This window comes from Ictalurus furcatus, chromosome 6, assembly GCF_023375685.1.
Source record: "Ictalurus furcatus strain D&B chromosome 6, Billie_1.0, whole genome shotgun sequence".
Taxonomy (NCBI): domain Eukaryota; kingdom Metazoa; phylum Chordata; class Actinopteri; order Siluriformes; family Ictaluridae; genus Ictalurus; species Ictalurus furcatus.
In genome coordinates, this window is record NC_071260.1 from 27,237,746 (window position 1) to 27,259,374 (window position 21,629).

Sequence of the window (21,629 nt, forward strand, 5' to 3'; positions counted from 1 at the left end):
TGTGTATTTCAGTGTTGTTTTAGGGCGGCATGGAGACACAGCGGGTAGCATTGCTGTCTCACATCTCCAGGTCAACCGGTTCGATCCTGAGCTCTGAGTTTAACGTGTTTTCCTCACCTTCATGGCAGGTTTCCTCTAGATTCTCCAGTTTTACACCCCCCCCCCCCCCCCAAAAAAATGGCAGTAAGTGGACTGGTTACTCTAAATAAGTGTGTGAATGCCTGAATGCAAGTATAGCAAGTTCCCCAGTGAAGGACTGGCACCACATCCAGGGTATAGTCCCACCTTACACCCAGTATTCCCAGTATATACGCTGGATCCACTGCGACCCTGCACCTGAAATTTTATTATTTAGTATTTATTAGATTTTATTGTATAGTTTTACTCTCATGACATACCATGCCTGATTATGTGGTACAAAAATAGCAACACAGCCAGTGTAATTTTAAGTGTATTGATTATGGCTATTTTCATTAAGTGTCCTCACACACCCGCCTCACCCTCAGTGTTTGCAGGATAAGCTCCATATCCACCGTAACACTCCCCAGGATAAAGCAGTTACAGAAAATGAATGAATGAACATTCTGATTACCTCTTAACATAATTCACTAGTGAGTTACATAATGAACGTGCGTTATAACATGACCATCAAGGGCTTCACAAACTCGAAGTGTCTGTGCTTGAATGGCGTCCGGAACCATTTCGGTCGGAACGACTTGTGTCGCGCCTGTATGTTCCTTCCGGACCCATAACAGTGTGAGACCATCGACATGGCGCGAGCAGCCAAGGTAAAAAATTATATATATGCATATATATGTATAATTCAGATATAAGTGAGATATTAAATAGACCAATACGTGTTAACACAATTGTTTTTGTATACATGTTTTTGTATACTGTTTGATTTGTATGATAATTGCATAAAAGTTTGCAGAAACACTTGTCCGGACTTGTCTGAATGAAGTTTTAAGGTGGAGTAACGTTGAATACAATAAAAACAAAAATGCCACTAAACAGTCAAAAGTAACAAAATATACATATTTGCAATGTGTACAAAGTATGTATGTGTATTTAGAATCTGTTTCCCTCAACATAAATCTGCTGAGATTTATGTCTCACTCCACTGAGAGTGTTTAACGTTAGTAAAATATTTAATGTTACTGTATTCATCCAACCCAGAGCAGAATATGTGTCAAATTTCAGCGTTAGAAGGTGTTCACAGAAGGCAAATATATAATATATTATTTTTGCTGTATCACCCACCCCATAGCTACACATTGCACCTGTCCAAAATCACTTTCACCCTCTATGTGTAAGCTGTAACGTGTAACGCACAGACAAGAATGCAGATTTAGATCACATTTAAGTGCCCACTTTGAGTGTTCTCTCGCTCTCTCGCTCTCAATCTTTCGCTCTCTCTCTCTCTCTCTCTCTCTTTCTCTGCAGTCAGCTGTGGTGCTTTGCATGGATGTGGGCTTCTCTATGAGTAACTCAGCCCCTGGTGAGGAAGCCCCATTCGAGCAAGCTAAGAAGATCATTCAGAAATTCATCCAACGCCAGGTATGTAGCTTTACTTTAACACTATAAAATATCCATCAGTTCACGGTCACTCACAGTCTGGTCATGAAATTACAATCATTTTAGGTCTTTGCTGAAAACAAAAATGAGTTGGGCCTGGTTCTATTTGGAACGGACGACACCAAGAATCCACTTGCTCGAGACGACCAGTACCAGAACATCTGCGTACACCGACATTTGATGATGGCCGACTTCGACCTGCTGGAGGAAATTGAACATAATCTTCAGCCCGGTGGTCAGCATGCTGACTGTATCCTTTCTAACCGGGTTTCTTTTTTCTTTTCTTTTTTTACGTCTTACATTTATGTCTCATATCATTTGCTTGTTTTGCTTTAGTTATTTATTTGGTATTCAGTTATTTTGGTAATTCATATAGCTGACATGATTCTTTATACTAGTACTAGCAAGTGTAACAAGCTGTGTCAGTATTTAAAAGTAATTAATTCTGATATCAATGCCAATTACATGTACTTATCCTGCATTAGAGCTGGACCGATAGTGGATTTTACCAATAACTAAGTTGGGCGGTGCCTGCTGATAACCGATTGATCAACCGATAGTTTTTCAAATTAACACAGAAAGAAAACACTCAAAGTAAAAATATTTCTGAACTTTATTACAAAAATAAACAGTATTGACTGTACCATGAAAATGTACTGTACTTTTTTTTTAATGAAATTATTAATACATTAACTATTAATAAATATTAAAGTAAATAAAAGATATACATCCAAACTGAACCAAAAAGTATAACACTTCAAATAACAAATAAAAACAGACTTCCAAAATGAATTTGAAAAAACAACACTTCAAACAACACAATGAAATTAGTCAGTGAAAGTTTTTATTTTGCTTCCAGAGGCTGCTCTCGTACTGCATAATGAAAGTGGACCCTCAGCCGCTCCCACAACAGACGCAACCAGGAAAAACTCTCGATTTTTGCAGATAACCGATATTTCCAGTTTTCGCTGCCAATTAATCTGCAAAACCGATCAATCTGTCAACCTCTATCCTGCATTATCAACACAGTGCAAATATTAATGAGTAGTACTGGTTATAGATAGATAGGTAGACAGACAGATAGATATGCAGTGCATAGATTTTGTCAGTATTGTTGATATTATGCAGTGAACATTAGACATTATCAAGTCCTTGACGTGATGGCTTCCAGGGCTTGATGCTCTTGTTGTATGCATGGATCTTCTACAAAAGGAAACCATGTAAGTTTATTTCCTGCCTTGCCATCTGTTGATGTATTTTAAGATTTCTGAAGGTTAAATAATGTGATATGTTGATTAGGGGGAAAAAGTTTGAGAAGCTGAATATCGCCGTGCTCACTAACCTCAACACGCCGGCCTGCGCAGATCAGCTGGACATCATTATTGGCAATTTAAAGAAAGCTGGCATTACCCTGCAGTTCTTGTGAGAGATTTTTAAACGATAGTATATTTACGTATTGTTTTACTTTTGTCATTATGCTCGAGTATTCTAAAAAATACACGTCAGCAAGTGTGAGATCACATGCCTGAAGTTTGTGTGTGTGTGTGTTTGTTTTGTAGTCTGCCATTCCCTGTGGATGCAGATGAAGGGGCTGCTGGAGATGGAGACAGACCAGGTCCGAGGCCTCCGACCCAGCTTGGAAAAGGCCTGAGCAGGGAGCAGAAGAAGGGGCTGGAGATGGTCAGGCAGGTCATGACCTCTCTGGATGAAGAAGATGGCCTGGACGACGTCTACACTTTCAGGTTCAGTGGACATTTGGCATGTTAATTAAGATTGAACCTTTTGGTTTGTGGGAGTTTCTTTATACAAGCCTGATTTTAAAGAGACACATGTGTGACTATAAAAAGTGAGTTATAAACCTTCCGCCCTTCCTCACTTCCTATTTCCTATTCCGAGTTATGTGTACAGATTTATATCCCACCAATTTAAAAACTGATGGTTTATAATGCAGACTCTTTCTAATTTAAATAACTGTAGTAGGCTGTAATAACACAGTTTGCGAAGATGCTAATGAAACGGGGGGGCACGGTGGCTTAGTGGTTAGCACGTTTGCCTCGCACCTCCAGGGTTGGAGGTTCGATTCCCCTGTTTGCACAGAGTTTTCTCCCCATGCTTCGGGGGTTTGCTCCATGTACTCTGGTTTCCTTCCCCAGCCCAAAGACGTGTGTTGTAGGCTGATTGGAATCTCTAAATTGCCCATAGTGTGTGTGGGCCTATCCCCGCCCCTCGATATGGTGTCAAATTATAAATAAATCCATAGTGTGTGTATGTGTGTGATTGTGCCCTGCGATATGTTGGCACCCTGTTCAGGGTGTCCCCTGCCTTGTGCCACGAGTTCCCTGGGATAGGCTCCAGGCTCCCTGTGACCCTGTATAGAATAAGCGGTACAGAAAATGGATGGATGAAAACAATTACTTGCATAATAACCTACATAAGTTCTAACCAAGTCTCAGATAAGCAGGTTTAGTTCACTTTGCAAGTCATGGTCACGTGATCAGATTTAAGTCCATGTCTCTACAAGCCTGTACATCACTGTAGGGAAATAATGAAATAATTCAAGGTCTTAATTTTTTTGGATGTATTTGTTTCTCTGTTTAACAGCGATGCTGTGGAGAAGCTGTCCATGTTTAAGCGAATCGAGAGACGGCCGACGGCGTGGTCCTGTCTGCTTACTATTGGAAGCTCCCTGTCCATCCGCATTAACGGATACAAAACGGTGAGCTGTCCAGAAACTTTACAGAAGCTGCTGTATTAAAGAAAATCCCAGATTTCAGCTGTGAGTCACTGGGGAAAACGTGCCAGAGGGCACGGTGTTTAAGAGTAATGTGTAATTGTTCAGTCACTATCACTACAGATAATAAATTTGTAAAGAGATGATTTTGGTAGAGCTGAAACATGACCCTGCGTGGGACTTAATTTCTACACCTAGCAGACAGGATCACCTGTTCATTCATGCAGTTATCCAATCAGCCAATCATTTGCCAGCAGAGCAATGCATGCAGAGCAATCATGCAGATACAAGTCAAGAGCCTCAATAAATCTCCGAATGAGAAACAAATTTCAGATCGCAGATCTTTGACCACAGCATGGTTGTTAGTGCCAGATGGGCCGGTTTGTATATTTCAGAAATGGCTGATGTCCTAGGATTTTCACACAACAGTCGAGTGTAGAGTAGAGTTTGCACAGAATAGTGTTTAAAAAAAAAAAAAAAAATATCCTGCACTTTCAAATGTTTGAGACATATTGTGGTTGGTTGAAGTTGGGGTGAATACTTATGCAACACATGGTATAATGGGACTGTTAAATCTGAATTTTTTTTTTTTTCTTTTCTGTAAAGGTGTGTGAGGAGAAGATTAAGAAGACCTGGGCCATAGTAGATGCTGAGAGTCACCAGAAAGATGATGTAAAGAGGGACACAGTCTACTGCCTCAACGATGACAATGAGACTGAAGTGCAGAAAGATGATGTCATTCAGGGTGAGATGTGGCCCTTTAGGTTTCTTGGGCCATCCCACTTCTTTAGAAACTTTTTGTCTATTTATCCAATTTAAGTGAAGGAAAAAGTCTTGTTAGCAGGGTTTGTTTTGTTGGTAACACTTAATAATCCTGCACTAATACCTGAATTAATACTTACTTAAATATGAACTAATGATGAGTTAAGGCATGTACTAATCACCAACTAATAAAGAGTTAACCTTAACTACGACGTGAGTCTTATGAATTCATGCATGAATAACGACCACTTTAAGTACACATTTGTTAGTTAATGTATTCATTAACATGTAGGAGTAAACTAAATCAAACATGCTTTATAAGAAAGAATATGAATTAATCCTGCATAATTTCAAATTGTTTATATGATTTGCCATATGCAGCTACGCACACAAACATCCAACATAGAAAGACGCACTAATAATAAGCACCAATAATTTCATCCTCTATCCATTTCTCTTTAAATCCCATTGTAGTACTAGTACGTGCACTGGGTGGCTCGGGCCCGAGGCACTGCTCCTTTACCAACAAGGGTGAAATGAATACAGCAATAATTACTCATTTAGCAGAAGCTATCATCTATTAACATCTAGTGCCATACAATGATGTTTGTGTCTGCAGCTGCATGAGGCAAATTATATAAACAATTTGAAATGATGCACATTTGCATAATTTTGTTTGATGTAGTTTGCCCCACGTGTTATTTAATACATTAACAGTGGTCATTATTCATGCATGAATTTATAAGACTCACGTCGTAGTTAAATTTAGCTCTGCATTAGTTGGTGATTAGTACATGCCTTAACTCATCATTAGTTCATATTTAAGTAAGTATAGGCCTGTCTGAATAACTACTTTTTGTCGGGCGATATATCATCTCAGAAATAATTGTGATAAACGATATTATTGTCATTTTAAGATCATTTTATGTCACTGATTATATTATAATGATAATATAATAGCATAATTATACGAGTACGCTCTTTCAAAGAACTTTTCATTCTTAAGAATATTTAGACATTGGAATTGGCATGTCAAAAAAATTTAATATCTTAACCAAATAAAACATAAATAAATAATAAATAAACCTTTGTTAACAAAGGGGTCATATTTTGGCTTGACCACATCTCTGTAGTGGCAGAGTAAAAGGAGAAAAGTCATCAGTATGTCCTCTTTCACTTTGTTGTACAAGGCTGGAATGGCAGTTTGGGCGATGTACGTTCTCTTTGGCAGCTCATATTGCTTGTCAAAAGTTTGCAGAATATTTTTAAATGCTGTTTTTTTTTGGACCGTGTTTAATGGCTGTATCTTTTTGGCTAGATAGCGAGTTACGCTATCTGTGAATGTGCACCGTTTCGCGTGGTCACGTTTATATTTGCACTGCCTGGAAAAGGCATCCACAATCCATATGTCTTTCTGAATAGTGGTTGACAGATCAGCTGAACAGGTCCTTTTTTTTTTTTTTTTTTAATTTCCACCATAAATTCTCAATCAAACTGAGATCCAGACTGTTTGCTGGCCATGTCATTAAGTTGATATGCCTTTCCTGAAGAAATGCTTTAACACTCTTTGCTCTGTGGCAAGGTGCATTATCATCACCACCAAACCCATTTTCTAGCTATGGAGGGGAAGACACCCCTGTACCTCCAACTGCTGTTTTGTTCCCAGGTTGAAAATCTGGATGGGATGGTTGTGTTTTATGAGTTTTTAAGTTAGCTGTATTGCCTCTTTTCATTGCCACTGTTTTTAACCAAAGTCGACATACCGGCTCGTTCACGTTAATTGGCTCTCCTCTCTCATTCGGCTTAAAGTCAAAATGTTCCCACACCGGATCTGTGGATTGCAGCTTTGAAACCAAGTCCATTTAGACTTCTTCCAAACTGGCTGTAGTCGTCAGGAAAACACTAATTTAGCATATAGTGAATGACACCCTGATGGTGATGCTCACTTACTGAGATAGGAGCTACACCGGGATTTTGCTCAATTGCTACAAAATGTGTGTTTTATTATTATTATTTTGTTTTAAACACGCTAAGGCCATAAGCTAAGCTAATTGGCGCTTGCACTTTTGCCACTGATAGATGGCTGCAATGGCAAAGAGCACACACTTCTACATGCTTCTCCTTCATCTCATAGGATATGATGTGTACTATATATACACTGGTGAATTTTATATAAGATCGCTCTCCTTCCAGAATGTTTCATTGTAGTGACATTTGTCGCCTACTGGCAACTTCATAGTACAGGAACTGGCGACTTGCAGCGATAAAATCGCTGTCTGTGTGAACGTACCTACAGAGAGTAAACAAGATGACAGAGGAAGCGCAATCGGCTAAAATGTCGGTGACAATAATTTTTATGTAAATACAATGGGTGATATTTCGTGTCACATGACATATGTAGTAATTATCGCGACAGGCTTAAGTAAGTATTAATTCAGGTATTAGTCGTATTATGATTATTCGTGCACTGTTATTGTAAAGTGTTACCGTTTGGTTATTGTATGGAATTTCAACAGTACGTTTGCATAAGCAATTTGTACTTCATTAGTATCTAATTATGCGATGTTCTTTTTCTCACTCTCCTTCATGTTAGGTTTCCGTTACGGGAGTGACATTGTCCCGTTCTCCAAAGTGGACCAAGAGCAGATGAAGTACAAGTCCGATGGAAAAAGCTTTGCTGTGCTTGGCTTTACCAAGCAGGAGCTGGTGAGTTGTTCACCACAAGATGGAGCACTTTCTCTGTAAATCAGTACATAGGGGTTCCTGTTCTTAAAATGATGCTGTAATGGTTCCTCTCCATCCTAATCTGATCTCAGACCAGTGTAAAAGATCTTTGTTTACAAATGTAAGAATAGTCACCACACTTTCTAAATTCAGCAACTTCAGTTTTCAAACTTGGAGAGAGAGAGAGAGAAAAAAATCAGTCACTCCAGCTTGCATTGTGTTTGGTCGATTAACCTTTTAATTCACAAACTCAAATGTTCTACACACATGGGTGTGGTTTATTTATATAATATTAGGATCTGTTGTAATGTGTATTTATTTTGTGCAGATTCATCGCCATCATTTCATGGGCCAGCAGATTGTTAAGGTTTTTGCTGCTAAAGATGATGAGGTAAGTGTAGCTTGGTATATAAATGTTGTTATTACAGAGCATTTCTGTTCTGACAGAGATTATATGTATAGTTTTAGGTTATTTAGAAGACATTTGGAAAATTCACATTTTTGTCAGTCGCTTTTAAGGCCAGTCCTAGTTTTTATTGGCAAAACTACATGCTGTTGGTAAATTTCAATTTCAGTGGTTTATTGTGTGTGTGTGTGTGTATATATGTGTGTTGCAGCATGCAGCTGTTGCGCTCTCCGCTCTGATTCAAGCTCTGGACAGTCTGAAGATGGTGGCTATTGTTCGTTATATTTATGACCGCCGCTGCAACCCACAAGTAGGAGCAGCTTTTCCTTGCGTCAAAGACAAATACGAGGTATGTGGGTCTGAGTCATACAGAAATATGCCTCATGCTATGTGTGTCACCCTGGAGTCACTGTCCTTCCTTCCTCTGCTCCCCAGTGCTTGGTGTATGTGCAGCTACCGTACATGGAGGACCTCCGTCAGTTCGCTTTCCCTTCACTGGAGAACAACAAGAAATTTGTTCCATCAGGTGAGAAGTCATGGGATCCGACTGATATGTCAGAAACTGGACCATTTATGTTTCTCTTTTTTTTTTTTCTTTTTTTTTTTTTTTAAAGAAATGTGGATATTCAAAAAAAATCTAATTGCCACATTTTCCAAAATTGGGGAAATACTGTTTTCCCCCCAGAAAAATCAGCTTCTTTAGGATGAGCTACATTTATTAGAACCTAAATCGAGTAGGCCTGTCGTGACTATTCCATAATCTTGTAAGATTATGGAATAAGCTTGTTTTAAGCTTGTGAAATAAGCTTGTTTTACATTCATATATAATACAAGACATACATTTTCTCCTGGCAGCAGTTGACCTGTGTACTGGTCTTGTGAGCCAGTAGAAGTCAGGACTATGGTCTGTTTACTAGCTAAAAAAAATCAGTCCCTCCATGATTTTGCGATCGCAGGGATTGACACGAAATCATGGAAACGCTGTGATATTCGCAGGAGCTTGCAATTTTTCAAAGTTACGCAGATTTTCTGCAGATTCGGCCAAGACACGTCATGTGACGTCATCACAACGCACATTCAGTCAAAGTGCCCTTCGATTCATGTGCTTCAAGCATGAGTACAGCTAAAAGGTCTCATTTACCAACAAGCATCACTGCGAAAGAGCGTTCAAAACAATTCTGTGCAATTGCGATTTCACCACTAAAAACTCAAAATCAAGCATTTTTGGGTGCAATAATAACAAAAAAACTCGAAAATCCTGTACGGACTGAAGAATATGTAGAATCTGCTTGTTGTTAAGTAGCGCTCGCTCCAGACCTTTGTTCTCACTGTATCACATTTTGGGGAAAAAATAAAATAAAATTACACACCTCATCTACAGATATGTGCAATTTGTGATAAAGTTATTTTTTTTTCTCTCTTTCTCTCTCTCTGACTGCTAGGATTTTCTTGTTAGCAGTGTTGACACCTCTGGTTTATGTCACAACCCACACACACACAAACACCTCAACACAAATTGTCTTCCCTTGCTGTGTGCAGTCAACAGTCAACGTGAGCAACATTGATTTAAGTTGCAAAGCACAACATCACTGCTGGTTTTCAGAGCTGCCAACATCTATGTTTTAGCCATAGCTTTAATGATTTTTGTCCCATTGCTATGTCGATATATACTTTTCAGCTTTGCTAGCTAAATGCAGTGATCAGAACAAATGTGAATAAAATTCTCCCATTGGAAAAAAAGCTAGTTAACTGAACAGGAAAGGATGCGGGACATGAAAGACATGCATTTGCTCTTAGCTGCGATTTCTTTTGCTTCACGTAGACTTCAGCTAGGTGAATTCACAAGCCAATACAGATCAAGAAGGAGGACTGTAGTATTTTTATTCAGTGAAAAAATGGGGGAGCTGCTTATTCCTAAAATGTACCATGTGCATTGATAATAAGAAATTCCTAGCCTGGTATTTGTGGAATTGAACCACAAACACCAAGCCAAGATTTTCTTGTTATCAATGTTGGTACCTCTGGTGTAACACTTTTAACAATAGATATGGTCACGAAGCAGCTTTCAGCTATCCTCATGTAGGTTTAGATCCTTGACGAGCAGGCCACAGACAACAGTGACAAGAAAAAAACTCCCTGAGATGACATGAGGATGAACACTTTAAAAGAAGCAGGCTTAAAAGGGACCCTATCCTCTTTTGGGTGAAACCATATAGTGGAATTTTAAATCATTACTCTTCCACAACTGTATACTAAGTAAAGCTATACTTTGTGTGTTAAAAAGGATGTTCAGTATGATCATCATAGTCTATGATTGCAGCAGGAGAAGGGTGAGACATGGGCATTAACTGTTTATGGGAAAGGGAGAATCCAGTAGAAAATCATCAAAGTCACTAATATTACAAATTTAAAAAATAATAATAATAAAAATCTATGCACCAATAACCCACCGGATTTGCAGAACCTAGAAAGACAATAGCAACTGCTATTATTCCATCTATTGTGGAGGCTGTAGAGTGAGTAAATAAATATCAGCATGCCTGAAACCGATGATTCACAATGACAGACCGTGTGAAGCATTTTATAGCCATAGAAATGTTGCTGTTCAATATAGTGTTACTGTTCAGCAGGATTTATACTTTAAGAGCACTGTTCTCTAATAATCTTCGACTGAAATTTCAGGATCACGACATGCCTAAATCCATGTGTAGTTAGGTGTTGGTTTTTTATAAACATGAGAAAAGATGTAGGGAGCTGATGAATTATTGATCAATGTTTGTTGGCTGTCAAAATCGTCCTGAACCTTTTTTTTTTTTTGTATATATAAATGCTGTTCTGTCTCTCTTTACCCAGAGGCTCAGCTGTCAGCAGTGGACAATCTCATCAACGCTATGATGCTGGTGGAGGAGGGTGAAGATGGAGAGAAGGAGGATATATTCAAAGTCAACAAAATCCCCAACCCACAATTTCAGAGACTCTTCCAGGTAAGAGAGCCACACAGCTTATTTAAAAGCTCGGTTTGTGCATGATATTGTCTGAAATCAGCCAGAGGGCAAAGCAGAAAACTGCTGTGCTTGTAGTTAGTCTTATCTCTCTCTCTCTCTTTTTTTTTTTTTTTTTTTAAAAACTCATGTTTTTCTGACCACCACAGCTCGATCCATATTATTGGCTTTCATATATTTAATTTAGCCCAAGGATACAATTCATGATGTATCTGTGCTGTGGGGATAAAATTGAGCCATCACTTTCACAGAATAAATGGCATGTACTTAAACTTGTTTGTAGCATACCTTAATTTATTGCCATGGAATTTAATAGAGAACATCTTTAAAACAGAATTGAATCTCATTTAAGGGACTTCATCTCAATTCCATTCAAATCACTTTTTGTACATTTAACAATAGACATTGTTACGAAGCAGCTTTGTAGAAATTCATGCGTAAATTCATGTGATGTTGATTTATTTTCAAGCCAGAAGCAACAACAAAACACTTCCTGAGATGACACGAGGAAGAAAATTCGAAAGGATCCAGACTCAAATGTTCTATTGAATAGTGGGATTATAAATCATTCTCTTCTTCCACTGTATACTAGGGCTGGGCGATATGACAAAAACATCATAACACGATACTTGAGATAATCATTTCTACGATACACAATGCACATCATGATGTATAATTTACCTAACAAACTCTCTGCAAAAACAGTAGCAAAATAAACAAAAATACGTTAAACTGAGTTTGACGATATTTTTCTTTAATGCCTACGAAGACAAAAAAAAAGTCAAATCAAAGGCATGCAGTCCGTATCATCTAATTTGTAATTATTAAATATGTAAAAAATAAGAAAATTATAATAATTTTAAAAAATACATCTCCATACCAACGATATCTCCGAAAGGTTTATCGCGTAACCATTTATCAAGATCGATATAATATCGATGTATCGCCCAGCCCTACTGTATACTATAATTTCGAAGTATTTAGTGTGTTAAAAGGATGTTCAGTATGAGCCTATTGTGATGAAGAGTCCTGGAATTAGCACAGAAACATCTTTATAATTACAGCAGCATCTCTTAGGTACATGTCTACAGTATCCAGGTATGACCTCATCTACTGAGTGCTAGGAAATTCCCAGGCATTAACATATCTCATGTGACATCATGATGCTTTTTACAGTAACATGACATATTACTGAAGACTGAAGGTGTGAATTGATGGACCTTTAGAATTAAACAGCTGTCATGTGACTTTAACGTTTACAGCGAACATTCTGATGTACTGATGTACGTTTAAAAATGACCTGGATAACCTGGAAAGGGTTTTGTCATCCATCATAATCCTGAGCAAGTAAACCTTTTGGCTGCACGACCACAGGTTTATACAGGGGGGTTGTTTAGGTTGACCAAAGTTTGTCTGCATAGAAACGTAATAGACATTGTTGTTTTTTTTCTCATTACCCCAGTGCCTACACCATCGTGGGGTGAACCCAGGTGCACCCCTGCCCCCTATGGAGCCGTGGCTCAAGCGGATGCTGGATCGGCCCCAGGCTGTCTCTGCCCGCTGCCGTGCACCTCTGCAGGAGATGAAGAAACTCTTCAGCCTGAAGGAGGTGGTGCAAAAGAAGGGCCAGAAGACCAGTGCGGATGTGTTTGGGAATAGGTAAAAAAAAAAAAAATCTCTGGTCAGCAAGAAAGGAGACTAGAGGAGACAAGTTGCACTGCTAAGCACTTACAGCATAGTATCAATAATAATGATTCCACGCTGAAGCTCCTTATTAGTCTAAGACTAAACTGAATTTATACCCAAATCTGTTTTTCAAAAGGGAAAGCCAAGCAAACATGGAAAATCCTTGTATCTCTTGTAATGTACACCATAAATAGATTCAGAAAAGTAGCCTTATGTGGTATTGTTTTTTTTCTTATTGTTAATCCCTGGTGTTTAAAAGTTTGTGCTCTCTTTTTCCACCTAGCACTGAAGAGCCAGACGCAAAGAAGTTCAAAGTGGATGAAGGGGAGAAGTTCAGCCTAGCAGAGACTTCAGAGGGAAACATTACCTCTGTGAGAAAGCGTCAAATAAGTTCCAGGATTTTAATGTGATTCTGAACAAAATCGACAGGAAGGTTAATGTTGTCGCTCCATGTATTGTCTTTACAGGTAGGTAGCGTGAACCCTGCAGAAAACTTCCGCACTTTAGTTCAAAAGAAGACCATTCCCTTTGACCAAGGTGAGATATGGACAGGCGCTTTTTATTCCTTTTATCTCTTTTTAACGTTTAAAAAAGTTTATTTAATGGTTCATAATTAAATAAGGAATAAAATCATGTATGAATAGGAAAACGATCAATAATGCGACCCAAAGTGTGCGAAGTGTAGTTATTATTCCCACCCTGAAGTTGATTATTTTCCAATAACAACACATCCCAATGTGTTTTATTCCTTTTTGGGTTTTTTTTGCCTGAGCAATTTGCCAAGGATTACAATTTATTTGTTAAAAAAAAAAACAGTACATTTTATCCATTCATAGTTCTGCTTGGTGTTGTAGAACGTATGAAATAGAAGTTCGTTGCTGTTATCGCTTGCGTTATAGTTTCTGAAATCAGTCGTTTTCTCACCAGCATCTTTTTTCTCTTTCTTATATTTATCTAATTAAATACTCTTTCATACAGTTTTATTTTGTTTGTGGCACCAATAGGGCTTGAACTGTAATAATATACTCCAAATGTTTAAGTCTTTTAATTGGCACTGTACATTCTGCACATATCGTATATGAATATATAGACTGAAGCCTTATGAATATTGGCTTTAGAGCTTTGCAATAAATAATATTATTTAATATAATATCATCTCGGGCATTCTCAGATATCTCTGTCTTCCATTTAGTGTTACCCCCACTTAGTGAAAAACAAGCATTCATAGCACTGCTCAGCAAGTGAGCACTTTAGTACACCGGTGACAGATTAGTTTCTGAGTGTACTCTGCAGTCTGTACTGTTTCCGCTGAGTATGATGTTAGTCATCGGCAGAAATCTCGCTCACAGCTGATCAGGTTCACACGTCTGTTGAAATAATTGCTTTTGTCACCTTTGTCAAAGCTTTGCAACATTTCCTCATGCCCTTGTGTTACTGTCCCACTGACTCGTTTTGTTTTTGGTCCTTACACCAGCGTGCGAGCAGCTCACCCACAGGATGGAGCAGTTGCTGGGCAACAGGAGCACCGACTATTACATGAAGACCATCGCATGTGTCCAGGCCTTTAGGGAGCAGTCCATTAAGGTGAAAGCTCAATCAAGGCTCAATATTCCATTAGGGTTCACTTTACAATCAATACTACTGTCAGTCTGTAGCTTCTTTAGCAGGCTAACAGATTTACCTTTGCTAAGTGTGTCATATTTAGACTAAGGTCCCTACTCGACACATCTGGAGTGTTTACTATCTTACGTCATTCATGCTCTTATCAGTCCAGGTGAGGGGGAAAGGTAATCATCATCATCATCATCAGCTGCACCGAATGCAGTTGTAAGTGTTCTCAACACACCACGAGCATTAATAGCTCCAAACAGCAGATGAGTCGCTTCTGATGAGTCACAAGAATTCTCATTTCGAGTGCGCTGAACACCTGTTGAGTCTTCTGACAAAGCACTCGTGGGCATTTTTAGGCATTTGTTTACAGAGCCGTGTGAATGACTGTGCGCTGAAATGTACTCATACATGTTAATCCCAGATAATCATCATTATCAGAGCACTTCAATGTAATTAGAGGGTTTTTTTTTTAATTGTACAGGTCTACAAGGATATATGATGCTTGAGAGGGTCTGAAACATCTAAAAATTAATTTATAATAACTAAAACGTAATTCCTATCATTTTTTAGAAACACTCAGGGCTGTATTTAGAACTGGTGGCTTAAGTTTAGTGGGAGTTTGCATGTTCTTCCTGTGCTTTGGGGGTGTCCTCCCCCAGTCCAAACACATGCACTGATTGGCATTTCCAAATTGTCTGTAGTGTGCGAATGGGTGTGTGAATGTGTGTGCGATTGTGCACTGCAGTGGATTGGCATCCCGTCTAGGGTATCCCCTGCCTTGTGCCCAGAGTCCCCTGGGATAGGCTCCAGGCTCCATTGCGACCCTGTGTAGGAAAAGCGGTACGGAGGATGGATGGATGGATGGATGGATGGACTAATACAACAATAAACACATAAAATATGAGGAATGAGGTTAGAAATTGTACTTGTCAATCAAAACCTCTTACAATTAGTGATGTCCCACTTAGTGGTCTGCATCGACTGAAGATCCCAGCAGGCAGTTTTTACTTTCAGGTGATCAGATAGAAAGCTTGTGTGACAAAGAAAGTAAGACCTTAACATTAATGCCAGAGCCAGAGCCATATCTCCCTGAAGTTCTTGCCTGGTTTCCTACTGAAGCTAAGCAGGGTTGAGCCTGGCCAATACCTGGTTGGGAGACCTCCTGGGGAAAACTAGGGTTGCTGCTGGAAATGGTATTAGTGAGGTCAGCAGGGGGTGCTCACCCTGTGGTCTATGTGGGGCCTAATGCACACATGACAGGTGTGATGGTGAGATCTTTTTAATTCTGACTGGGAAGAAAATGTGAATTCCAGACTGATACTGATCTAGAATTTCATGCCAGAATCAATATTCAGTATCAGGTCTCTACATAGAGTATAGTTAAACTAAAGGATTGATTATATGTACATAATTGATTTGTGAACAACAGACCAGTTGAAGTGCTAAAGTCATTTCAACTTTTTCCAGGTATCAAATGCGGAGCTTTTCAACAGCTACATGCAGTCTCTGAAGAACAGCGTTCCAGAGAAGAATCTTCAGGCATTCTGGGACCTGCTCGTTGCAGGTGTGTGGATATGATTTATTTAGCTTTTTTTTCGGTTTGAAGGGTAATTAGACGGCATCATGACTGACACAGATTTCTGTCTGCAGATTCTATAACACTGATCAGCAAGGATGAAGTGGATAGCAGCACAGTATCCAAGCAAGAGGCAAACCAGGTGATTTAAATGCGTATACCATCTCATGGTTTTTTTGTTTGAGAGTCATTCAACCAGATTGTGCTAAGAAGATAACAGTCTGTTATTCTCTAAAGACAATGAAACAGAAAATGGTTTAGTGTGTATGGCTGTTATGATGTAGATTTATGCCCTGTGTATGATTAAACTCTATACTTTCACTAGTTTCTGGCATTTGAAGAGAAAGAAGAAGTGGCAGCCGCTCCCTCCCACGAGGACGCAGGAGACGTGGATGATTTGGTAAGTGCCCTTGTTGGTGCTAAATCGATCAGTATGGGTGGAAACCGAACTGATTGTTGGTAGAATGTGTTTTTGTATTTACACTCTGTGGGAGTTTGGCTGATCTTGTTGTATGCTCTTATTTCTTTTCACACAGCTGGACATGATGTGAACCTGGACTATCCTTCAACCTTTCCTTCATTACTATTCTCTGGTGCTTCACTTGGTGCTGAGGTCACAGTCATGTTTGCACGATATTTTTGTCTAAACAAAACAATTAAAAGCTTTTTTTTTTTAAAAAAAGCTGTTCCACTTAAAGGTGTGATCACTCATTTGTAGCTTCATTCCCACACAGCACTCACGATTGAACTTTATCATTTACCTTATCTAACAAATTAACAATTTGCTTAATCTGCCAGTTTGCTCCACATATCAGACATGCAGGAGTTAAAGCGGAATAGAGGCGCACCCTTTCTTTCAGAGGATTTTACAAATAAGACAGTGTTAACTAAACACTACCAGGCCTTATTGTTAGCCGTGACAGAATGTTGGGTGAATTTGTCTTTTAACTATTTTACTGCAGAATTGTGTAAACAGTGTTTTCTTACTTTGGCAGTTGGGTATATCCTGCTGTAATTTTTCCCTTTTACACACCAAAACATTTCATAACTGACAATATAATAACTTTGTAGTATATTGGTTTTGTTAAGAAAGGTTGAAAGCAGATTTTGACTTCTGTTTTGATCGAGGTATGAAAATTACGGCCCGCGGTAAGCCTTTTACTGCTCTTTATGTCTGGATTGGATTCTGTTAAGTTTTCGACCGCATGCAGTTACATTTGTATTTGAATGGGTCTCTGGTTCTCGAGATTGAAATTGATTTGCTACATGTTATGTAAATCAGAGTAATATACTTCCTGTATTGTTGGTTTTGTCGGTTGTTTAATGCAGCAAAATTATCCCAAAGGATATTCTGATTGATTTATTGATCCCAAAGGAAATTCTTGTAATTCTTGTAAATTCATGTTAAAGATTTAACTTGAATTCAGTTGAATTTGTTGGGAGGTTCAGTTCAGTTGAATTTGTTGGGAGTCTGAAGCAAGGGAGCAGATATCAACGATTTGTCTTATTACTTGCATTTAATATAAGGAATATACAGTAAAACACGACAGGGCTTGTGGGAATAGTGAAAATAATCAGTGACTGAGTTGTGTGATGCAGCCCAACACAAAGCAGAGTTAGAGGTAGCACCCCGAATTTTCCTATAGCAGCACATCCTGATGTGCTTTTTTCCCTCCTCTTATACCACAGCAATTTGCCAATGATTACATATTATTTATTTATTTGACTCCATTTATAGCTACATTTAGTGTTGTGGAATTCCACGAACTTCCACAAGTTAGTTCTTTTTATGACTTGTTTTATAGCAGCTATAAACAGCTGTAATCATGGATGTGTTCATCAGTGCTCTGTTCATGACAGTGGCTTGTGGTCTGTCCTTTGAGGTTGGGAAAAATGCGTTTTTCTGCACCACAGTCTATAGTCCTGATGTTTAGATTGATTATAAACACAAACAAGTCTTCACAAACACTATCATTGGACTGTTACATTGGTGTTCATATCTAATTTTTAAATTAGATTTAAATTCAATTAGATAAATTAGATTTTTGGGCCTTCTTTTTTTTCCATTAAGCTGCAAATTTTCCTTTTTTTTTTACAAAGCCACATATGTCAGAATTACTGGCCCCCCCTACATTTAATACTGTACTTTGTGCTGAGATATTTGTACTATGGGTTTAACGATACAAAATTCAAATTTGATATGATACAGTAGTGTCTCGATTCAATGTATTTTCAATTTATCAAAAATAAGCATTGCCTGAATAAGTGCCTTAGATTTCCATTTTCAATTGATTAAAACATTCAGCATTATCAAAGAACAAAAACTGAATAATGAAACAGTAATTAAACAGTAGCCCTTGGGCCCTGCTACATTAGCTTTCAAAGCTCAACTACATCTCAGAAACGGCACAAAAAGACCTGATGCTAGCTTAAAACTAAATCGGGCATTGGAAAAGGAAGTCTCTTCCTTTTTCTTTGTGGTGGAAAGGAGTTCACGGTGGTGCACACATTTCAGAGAGAAAGAGTTTTTTTTAAATAAAAAAAAACAAAACCTGTAGCTTGTCCTGATTCAAGATTTTAAAAAGGAAGCTACTTTTTCAGAGGAGGGTATGTGGACTTGATTAAGTTTAAATGTTTACCATACCACAGATAATATACGTGGTATTTTATGACTTACTGTAAACATGTAAATACAATTAAAGACCATAGGTTTTCTTTAAGCTGTTTTCCTTCAACCTTTATTTTCACCGATGTTAAAAATCGGTTAATGCAAAAGTATGTTTGTAGATTTTACACAGCAACATAAAAAGCCGGTGATGAGAATATTCACTTTTACATTTATTCCTTTCTGAAATGCCTTTTATGCAAACAAGACAGAATACCATCCAAGCTGAAGCTTTTTGTCAGTCATGAGAGCTCTTAATGTCATACCTTTCGATCACTGCATGGCTATCGACAGCGATGCTGAGGTCAGATATAGGTGAGTAGTTTTTTTCTCCATTTCATTTAGACCCCTCAATACTCAGGCACTGATGATGGGCTTCTGGCCAGCAGGAAATACTTAATATCCTTTGATTTGAATTTTAATTTGACAGATGGAATGGGGGAAGGTGAAACACGGTGGCGTACAAAGCCATTATTGGGTGTATTTATCAAGGAAAGCTTTGTACTTGGTGTGAAAGAGAGGCGAGGAGAGAAACTAATGAATCTGCTGAGAATAACACACAAATCATTGATAATGAAGAAAATGGTGTAACTAAGGTAATTGGCACTAAACACGAACATTGACTGCTGCTGCTGTTCTCAGTTTTATCTCTTTGGATGAGATTTTTGGATTTTACCTTGTAATGTGCAGGATACTTGCCTGTAGATGTTTTTCACCTCCTCCAGTTCATATGTTCACTTCATGACACATGAGATATATTCATCTGACCTACAGTCAGCTCCAGAATTATTCACACCCTTGGTACGGTATGCAAAAACGTGTCTTTCTGGTTAATTAGTTTGATCACTGAAAATATGAGGAAAAATTGTACAATTTAATTGAAGTACATTTATTGTAAGAAAATGATAAAGGCTTATAAAAAAATATGGTAGAAATGTGTCACAATTATTGACATTTAGTACTTTGTGGAACCTCCCAACACAACAGCATCGAGTCTTCTCCTGTAATGCTTGATGAAATTGGAAGATACACAGCCTCTGAGAACTCTTCAATACAGAATCCTCTCCAAATCCTCCAGTATCCTAGGTCTTCTTATGTGGACTCTCCTGCTCAGCTCAACTTGCAGTTTTTAAAGGGGTTTAGGTCTGGGTACTGTGATAGCCAGGTCAGAAGCTTAATTCTGTGGTCACTGAACCACTTTTTTGTGGTTTTGGACATTTTTTTTTAATCCTCGTCCTTCTGAAAGGTCCAATAAAGTGTCAAGAATCTGACACAATACAGAATCTCTCCAAATCCTCCATGGGCCTAGGTCCTCTCTTGTGAACTCACCTCTTCAGTTTATTCCTCAGGTTTTTCAATGGGGTTTAGCTCATGGGACCGGGATGACCATTTCAAAAGCTTGATTCTGTGGTCACTCACTGAACCATTTTTAATTGAACCTGGACATATCTTTCGGATCATTGTCCTGCTAGAAGCTCCAATACAGAGTAAGGAATCTCAGATCCCTCCTCAGTGCTGAATCTCTTCAAATCATTCTGCATTCTAGGTCCTATCTTGAGACCTCACATATTCCGCTCACTTCACAGGTTTTAAAAGGGTTTATGTCAAGGGACTGGGATGGCTATCTCAAAAGCTTGATTTTGTGGTACCTGAAAATTTTTAAGTGGATTTGGATGTATCCAACCACAACTTCATGACAGAGACGACCAAGTTTCGATTGAAAATCTCTTGGTACTTCATGGAGTCCATGATGCCATGTATCCTAGCAAGGTTCCCAAGACATTTGGAAGAAAAACAGCACTGCAACGCCACAGATCCTCCACCATATCTAATAATAGGGATTTGGTTCTTTTCTGTATAACCATCCTTCTTTTTATGTCAAACTCACACTGTGTGTTTGTTGCCAAACTGCTCTACATCACTGGATACGTTCTCTAATCTCACCATAAAACCCAGTATACAAAAGTGCTGACTTGAGGTTTTAAACATTCCAGCTAAAGCCCCTCCCCCACCCCGGAAGGAACCATTAGAACCCTACAACATAAGCAGTTTCCCTTTCAAAAGTTACTAAGTTGAACCACATTTAAAAGCAATTATACAACGAGCAACCCATGTTCTTTTTCTAAATGCGTATCCTACCTGAAAACTAGATGATCATACTAATGGTCAAACATGAGTTGGTCAACGTCCTGCTAAAGAATCCTAGAAATTTGCCACCACGCTGATGTTCTTTTACAGTTTATGCTTGTTGCTCTTGAATACTAACTTTCCATACTTGTAAATCAATATGGCAATTCATTTAAATGAGTTGGTCAAATTGAAGCAATTTGGGCTTGAATCACTAGTCTTCATCGTTAATGAGAGAGGCTGCTGCTCCCCTAAGTTACTAAAGTAATGATTCAGCATTAAACAGATAGAGGAGGAAGTGTCCTTGTACAGGAAGAGCCTCATTAAAATCAGCTTATATTCAGATACTGCACTCCGACTGTCACAGTAACAAACCCTGAGCCAGCATAACAGTATACTCATTATGGTGCATGTTGCCTCTTACAGAACTCTAGCAAACAATGTTTCTGTCAAATACACTAACAACATTTAATGATTTCTTCCTTTTGATGTCTTTTTTGGCTTGATATTACCTTGACACATTTCACATACTATCCCAACTACTGTGGAAATATCTCCCTTCTTGCTGTCTGTTTAAATTGAGAAACATTAAATTGGACAGCCATAGAAGAGAAATATCTTTTTTCTTTCCCCCCTTTAGGTTAGAGCTTTGTACTGCTCAGACTTCTTACATATGATTTTAAAGTTTTCAGCCTGAAAACAAGGAAAAAGCATGCAGTGATTTGAACCTTGTAAGAGAACTGGCCATAGTCTCATCGTTC

At 38.5% G+C, this 21,629-nt stretch overlaps 1 protein-coding gene across 1 annotated transcript; it reads left to right on the plus strand.

Annotated features, from left to right (window-relative positions):
* The first annotated feature begins 737 nt into the window (after positions 1–737).
* On the plus strand, positions 738–16,773 carry xrcc5 (X-ray repair complementing defective repair in Chinese hamster cells 5). Its single transcript, XM_053627404.1, has 21 exons — positions 738–788; positions 1,447–1,560; positions 1,645–1,828; positions 2,750–2,798; positions 2,878–3,000; positions 3,138–3,320; positions 4,180–4,294; positions 4,916–5,054; positions 7,665–7,777; positions 8,124–8,186; positions 8,413–8,550; positions 8,637–8,727; positions 11,055–11,185; positions 12,666–12,862; positions 13,173–13,260; positions 13,357–13,426; positions 14,364–14,473; positions 15,968–16,064; positions 16,151–16,218; positions 16,402–16,476; positions 16,613–16,773. Exons 1-21 carry the CDS (start codon positions 771–773, stop codon positions 16,625–16,627), a joined length of 2,181 nt encoding a protein of 726 aa, XP_053483379.1. The 5' UTR covers positions 738–770; the 3' UTR covers positions 16,628–16,773.
* Positions 16,774–21,629: the final 4,856 nt, after the last annotated feature.

What these genes read in the sequence shown, in the direction of transcription:
- xrcc5 (XM_053627404.1), top strand. An exon ending in CGGTGGTCAGCATGCTGACT is followed by an intron (nt 1,829 to 2,749) that starts GTATCCTTTCTA and finishes GATGGCTTCCAG; the next exon opens with GGCTTGATGCTCTTGTTGTA. An exon ending in GCTTTACCAAGCAGGAGCTG is followed by an intron (nt 7,778 to 8,123) that starts GTGAGTTGTTCA and finishes TATTTTGTGCAG; the next exon opens with ATTCATCGCCATCATTTCAT.